This window comes from Monopterus albus, unplaced genomic scaffold (assembly GCF_001952655.1).
Source record: "Monopterus albus unplaced genomic scaffold, M_albus_1.0 scaffold4.1, whole genome shotgun sequence".
NCBI lineage: Eukaryota > Metazoa > Chordata > Actinopteri > Synbranchiformes > Synbranchidae > Monopterus > Monopterus albus.
This window is the reverse complement of record NW_018127884.1, coordinates 6720627-6727602: the sequence shown is the minus strand read 5'-3', so window position 1 is coordinate 6727602 and position 6976 is coordinate 6720627. Positions and strand designations below refer to the sequence as shown.

The 6976-nt window shown below is 42.1% G+C and overlaps 1 protein-coding gene across 3 annotated transcripts in view; it reads left to right on the top strand.

Annotated features, from left to right (window-relative positions):
• Positions 1-6976, top strand: part of rnf111 (ring finger protein 111) — a 25866-nt gene that overhangs the window by 17953 nt on the left and 937 nt on the right. For 2 of the 3 annotated variants that reach the window (XM_020607264.1, XM_020607256.1), the window contains exons 8-15: positions 211-460; positions 1549-1912; positions 2000-2125; positions 2521-2638; positions 3552-3629; positions 4767-4862; positions 5150-5236; positions 5679-5782. In XM_020607264.1, the coding sequence (XP_020462920.1) occupies positions 211-460; positions 1549-1912; positions 2000-2125; positions 2521-2638; positions 3552-3629; positions 4767-4862; positions 5150-5236; positions 5679-5782 (1223 nt within the window). The remainder of the gene's footprint in view (positions 1-210; positions 461-1548; positions 1913-1999; positions 2126-2520; positions 2639-3551; positions 3630-4766; positions 4863-5149; positions 5237-5678; positions 5783-6976) is intronic. The other variant, XM_020607273.1, reaches the window with a different exon arrangement.

The window sequence follows — 6976 nt, the reverse complement described above, 5'->3', positions numbered from 1 at the left end:
TATATTTTACTAATAACGAAAAATATAACAATAAAAAGTAGATTTTACTGTACATAGTATATGGCGTGACATTTGCACGACTGCACAGCTGAATTTAAACTCTGAGAAAATGTTCTCAGAGGAAATGTGCCCTCATCGCAGCTTATTTAACATTCCACAGGAGAGGTTTGTCCCTCTTCTTGCTGTGACATCTGTGCCTTCCTCCCACAGCAAACACTGCCAGTGGACCTGAGCAACAGCAGTGTTCGGAGTGGTGGAAACAGTGGGCCTAGTTTCCATGGCAGCACCTCAGCCTTTGACCCGTGCTGTCCGGGCTCCACCTCACGGCCTCCTGCTTATGTCTCCCAGCCCACCCCTGGGCCCAGCCAGCCAGCTGTGGACTCGTTCAGCTCGTCCATGGTGGCTCAGCCCCAGCCACAGACACAACCCCAGCCCTGCAGGCATTACATGCACCCCACCTGTGAGTACACCACCTTCATGCAGTACAGGAAACCAGACATTCACCACTGGTTTAATTCCTATTTTTCAAATCAGAATTTCAAGCGTGTGCTGCAGCATTTGGGAAATTCACTAATTTGCAGTGCCATAGTACTTGCAAAAATTGGCAGACAGCTGTGCTCCTAAAAACTAATGCTAACAGTAATTAACAGAGCCTGATGGTTAATGTGCCAAGTGCTGTGGGAACTGTACCAGGCAGTAGTTAATGCTTATTCTACTCAGAATAGCTCAGTATGAAAAGTGAAGGGGTGTGACAAGGCTTTTCTTATGGAGATGTGGTAAAAGAGTTGGTTGCTACTGGTGCCTGTGCTCACTATTCTCTCACCTGCCTCTGCTCCTCATTTCACTGCTGCTTAGGACTAGTAGGACAGAAGTCTGCACCAAGAAGAACTAAAACAAAATAAGTGAATATTTATAAAATGGATGACTCTCAGTAGTGAACTCAGATGCACTTGTCTTTGCCAGAAACCTGTCATTATTAGGAACAGAAGGTGTGTGTCAACAACAAAAATATCGCTACAAACGCACCATCTGTAACATGATGAGCCAAGATGTTTATCTGCTGCCATAAAATATAAATGCGGAGCTCTTTCACTTAGATTGCTGATTGACGCATGAGGTCAATAATGGCTAAAACGTTGCCTTAGCCAAACCCTGATATATTTTAACCCTTTATACCACACTCCACCACTGTTTTTCAGAAATGGTTTCACTCGGTGATTAAAACCACATCAGTGAGCCTCATGGTTATACTGGCTGACTTGTTTCTTGATGACAATGAAAAATGTAGTTTGTTTTTGAGCTCATGCTATAAATGTTCACTAATACCTTTTTTAAATTTGAAAGCATATAATTATAACTTTAAAAAAATATGTGTTTAGTAAGAATGAATGAGCCTGGGACTGAGTGCACCAGACGATAGAAAAGTCAGAAGATTTCCAAGGGACTGTTCATAATAACAGAAATGTAGAATATTGCCAGCCTCATCTTTTATTTAGTGTTTAAAGATGTTTGAGTCCATTTTTTTCCTTTTCTCTGTCCTCTAAACAGATGGCTCTCTGGCACGGTCACTACATCATCAGCCCTCCACCACCTGCCCTCACTCCCATGGGAACCCCCAACTTCCACCTCAGCCGCCTCCACAAGGAGATTATGTCATTCCCCACACTGTCACCTTTCATCCACCACTGCCCTCTCACCCTTCAGGCCATCCTGTGCCCCCTGCCCCTCCCCCTCCTCTATCTACTCACCATCTCTCAAGTTCAAGTGCCCCACTGTCCCAGCACCTGCCAACAGACCACCAGACCCTGCCACACCACATGCCGGCCTTGGGGACCTCTGTGCAGAGGCTCCATCAACACGAGATGCTGCAGAGGATGGAGGCCCAGAGGCGCCGGATGATGCAGCACCCAACGTGAGTATTGAGTGTTCACATTAGTGTAAAGCATAAAACTGCTGCTGGGAACCATTCTTTCTTAAATAGGTTTATCTTTCCTTGCAGACGAGCTCATGAGCGTCCACCTCCACATCCCCACAGGATGCACCCCAATTATGGCCACGGACACCACATCCATGTACCACAGACTATGTCTTCCCACCCCCGCCAGCCTGAACAGAGAACAGCATGGTCAGTATCAGAATCAATGAGGCTTGCTAGACGATTGGTTTTAGTCATAGTTCAGCACAGCCTCAGCTAATCAAACACTGCAAATGTTTAATGCGGCTGTATTAGTGTCTGGCTGATTTTCATTTTTCTGTTCCAGTCCAATTCCGATACAGATTCCAATACAAGAGCTCTTTCATCGCAATAAAACAGGCAACACTAATAAACAAAATATTAAATATGAGTAATGATGGATAAGTGCAACCACTAGATGGTCAGAGACGGGCCACAAATGTCATAATTTGAAGGGCAAGACCCTTGAGTGATCGAAGTCGATACCAGTATAGGGTTTGCTCGAACCCATCTCTAGACTGTATGTGGTAGACATGACTGATCGCTGTTTGTGTTTTCATCAACAGGGAGCTTGGCATCGAGGCTGGAGTGACTGTGGCACCGTACCCTTCAGGGCACCTGCACTCCCACCTGCCCCACTATCACCCTCCCCCCAGACTGCACCACTTCTCCTTCCCCTTCATGGTGAGAGAAACACTCAGCACACATGCATACATTAGCATAAATGAGAAGGAATCAGTTTAATATGAAGCCCAGCTTAGATTAATGGCATTGGCCCCATATTTATAGCTTCAGTTATTTCAAGGGTGGTTTGGTGAACTATATGAATAATGCATTTTGAATTAATAGCGGCTCATCATGCATTTCAAGCGCACATTCAACAAATCCGGAAGTCTCGAGTCAGATCCCGTGCAGTTATACTTGATAGCATCCTGTTGTTAATATTATCTTTTTTTCCACAGTCCTCTGCAAACAACCAAACATTAGTTGTCTTCTACCTGTCTTCAGTCCTTCTCTGTTGCATCAACGCAAGTGCACAAAGTCTGGGTACTGATGCATTTCTCCCAGAATTGTGGAGTGTATCCCCTTCATGCACATGCAGAAACAGGGCATAGAGTAGTAGAAGCAAGTGAATTTTGATGAGTGAATTGTGTCAGCAGAGCTTATTAATTTTAATTTGTATATGTCGGTGACCTTTATTACATATTTGCTGTGTAAACACTTTCAGAAACCCTTCTAAATTTGTTTTTAAAATTACTTTGTTAAAACTCAGCATCACTAGGACGTACAGTTCATCTTAGAGAAATTCTGAAAGACAAGATATTTTAAATGTTCTTTAGTTAAACCAAATGCCGCTCTCTCTGCGTATCCTGCTCTCTATATGAAGCTGTGCATCACTAGGCACTGCATTTTAACCAAATACACATACAAATACAGCAATATAGCACAGTAAGAGTATCACCTACTACATTATAGCATACATCAAATGTATGTGCTAGTCCTATGTTTGGGAAGGACTAAATGTATTTATATAGGAAATCATTTTCCCATAACTAAATGTAATGGGTTGTGCACGTTTTGCTTTCTCCCTTCATAGCACACTGGCACTGAAGTGACCTACCCGCATATTCGGTACATCTCATCTAGAATGACTGGCTTTGGAAGAACCTATGAGGTGAGGGGTTTGTTTAGTTGGCTTCCAATACCACTGTTGCTAAAGCTGGTTTTATAAGCCCAAGGACAAATAAGGTAAGCTCCCAAGTAACTTTATCACTGCATAATGCCTCCCTCATGTGACTCATTATTATTTAGATCTTGTTATGATGAAGTCACAACCAATGCTAGTTTACTTGTATTTAAAAATATACACTGGAATTTGATGAATGCAGGTGTCTTAGGGAAGAATGTATTGGACCGAGTATTCCAGAATGCAGTGCATTCTGGAATACTCGGTCCAACACAAGTCAGCTCCCAAAGTATCTTTGATAAAATGGGTGGTGCAAGAACACTTCTGGTTCTCTGATGTGTACTTGGCTGGAATTGGAACAGTACTTGGGCTGTGACTGACGACGTTTTACAAGTCCGCAAGAACACAAATACAGAGAAGTATGCATACTGGAAAATGCCTACGGGTCTCTAGTGGAAGTTTAGGAAAATGTTCAACATCTTAGCAAAAAAAACAAAATCTTATTTCAAGAATCTTAACTTACTGTCATTTGCTGGAGTCTCTAACCACCCACTCTTAGTCACACACAGTTTAACTTTGTATGTAGCTCAGGGCAGCAATAACTCAGTTGGCAGAGCGAGGCGGCCATTTATTGCAAGGTTGGTGGTTTGATCTCCAAGCTCTGGTCCACACGTTGAAGTGTCCTTGACCAAGGCACTAAACCCCAAATTGCTCCCAGTGCATGTGTATGCAAAAAAGGAAAGTCATCTGCCAAGTGAATGTAACTGAACTCATCACTTGCTGTGCTCGCTTCAGTTCCTCAGTCATTTCAGGTCCAACAGTATGTTGGCTCTGTAGGTAACTGCTACCCCAGTGCTGCACACTAGAAAACTGCACAGACAATAATTCACCAATTTTCCTTTTAGATTGTGGTGTGCATTGTATTCACATATGCCTGCAGCACTTTTTGGCAGAGTGTGTACTCAGAGCAGGTGTTAATGTGACTACTGGCAAACTCATTCAGTCAGGGTTTCACCACAAAACTGGTGGCAATTGTTGAAAGAATAACCAAGCTTTGTACAGAACAAAAGCCCTGTGCATGTGTGTGTCAACCTCATAGTGGTTTGTTTCTGCTGCTACTGTCAGGACCTGCTGCATTTAGAGGAAAGACTGGGGACTGTGAACCGCGGAGCCTCTCAGGGAACCATAGAGAGGTGCACTTACCCTCACAAATACAAAAAGGTGAGCACCTGTGAGAGTGTGTGCAGCTGTGTACTGTATACAGTGTTTAATGGGTTTTGCAGATACTGAATATAGTCTTGCATGGCTGTGACAGTTTACTCTGGGACAGAGTGCACGGTGGTCTTTTGTGCTTATTTCAAACGTCTGATGTTTTGCCAATACTTAGAAAATGCTGTAGTGTCTTTCACCAGAGATTGCAGCTCTGAAGACATTGTTGAGGAAACGTTTCCTTAGAGGTTTCCAAATGTATCTAAATAAGCAATCTAACACCCTGCCACCCAATACAGAAGGTGTTGGAGAGAGACATTGACCAACAGTTAACCCCTGAAGCTTGGGCATCTATTGGGAAAAATATGCACGCAACCCCTGAATCGGTGAGAAATAATGAACAAATCAATTTGGAAACATGTCTCTGCTCACATGTACAGTAGATGTTAGTGTTAGTCTTGGGGGCCAGGGAATTCGGCTAATAACTATGATTTGTTTAACCTAGAGGCAACAGATAGGTTTTTTTTTTTTCTGTTTTCAGGACAAAACGACCATTCTCTCTGTCCCCAAATCAGTTTATTTATTATTTTTGTTGTTGTTGTTCCTGAAATGTTTGTTTTAAACATAGCTACCTCTTTATAGGGAGTATTATATATTTATGCTATTATCATTTCTTTTTGTAATGCTACCACAGTTGAGCAGTTTACTGTGTTTATCAGCCAGTGAATGAATAGGCCTGTTAACCATATGCAGTGAGTCTGCTGAGGCAGCTTTACTGGTCTGTGCTGCCTATCACAAATCATGTTTCCAAATGTTTCTCTCAAACAGAGAAAGCTGCATGGTAAGCAAGATGAAGACGATGGGCCAGATGAAGACACAGAAGAAAAATGCACCATCTGTCTGTCGATACTGGAGGAAGGGGAGGACGTCAGGTAAACGGCTCCCCTCCTGGGTGTTCACCTCGTTGTTGCTTGCAGTTTTGAGCGTGTTCAATTATGCTTTCAGGGGGGCGTGTCTGTGAACACAGACATGTGGGATGCCAGGTGTAGTTGTTCCATTTTGCCACTGTCTCAGGAGATGTATTTTTTTTAAAACCCAAAGGTACCGTAATCAGCAGAAAACCCCAGAGTGCCTTAAAATTACCAGCCTCGTGGAACAGGTTTTTGGCACACATTCAAATTTTTTTCAAAGGATTTTCTGCCCTCTGTTGGTATAAAAGGAAGTTGTAAAGGATTTGTACCTCCAATTTACTAAATTATATACAGTCATGACCTAAATGGATTTGAATGATTTTGAGTATGCATATACTGTATATGCATATACTGTATATCCATATATGCATACACACACACACACACAGTGTATATATATAAGAGAGAGAGAGAGAGAGAGAGAGAGAGAGAGATTAAAGGGTCATATTTAAAAACACAAATCTGATTGTACATTTATTTGTAAATCCTTTTTGTTTTTTACTATTAATTCTTCATATTTACAAATGTCTGATACAGTCACATGTTCTTCACACCTCCAGTTTGAAGCATTAGCGTCTCTCTGAGCTAGTTAGCAAAGTACCTCTTCTCTTGTGATATCACTTTTACTTGACTTAACTTAAAAGTGTACAGATGGGGGGATTTGGGGGCAGGTTCTGGAGGGAATGCCTGACAGGTCAGGGTCAACATTCTGGTCACAGAATGTACATGAAAACTGACAAGAGCTATAAAGAACAGGGCTAACAATAGTCCATGTTTCAGTGTCAGCAAGTACATGAAGAGACCAAAACCAAGTATGTGTTTGAATGTCTCCTAAGTCCATTTGTTCCTACTAAACACGACCTTAAAAACCTTGTCACAAAGGTTTTTTTTTAAGGCACAGTAAACAGTCGGCAGCTATATACTGATCAAAATAAACCGCCAAGGCTAATGAAGGAACATATCACCCAGTGTGATGATGCTCCTCTCTAATGTGTTTTTGAACAACAGTGGCACAAAGGAAGGTGCTATATCAGTGTCCGGTTACAGACATTATGTGGTTGAATTCATTGTTGGTTCTTCTTTTCACTGGCTTTTTGACAAAAAGAAAATTTAGAGCATTATCCAAATTTATCCTTTAAACAAATATAAAGAAAT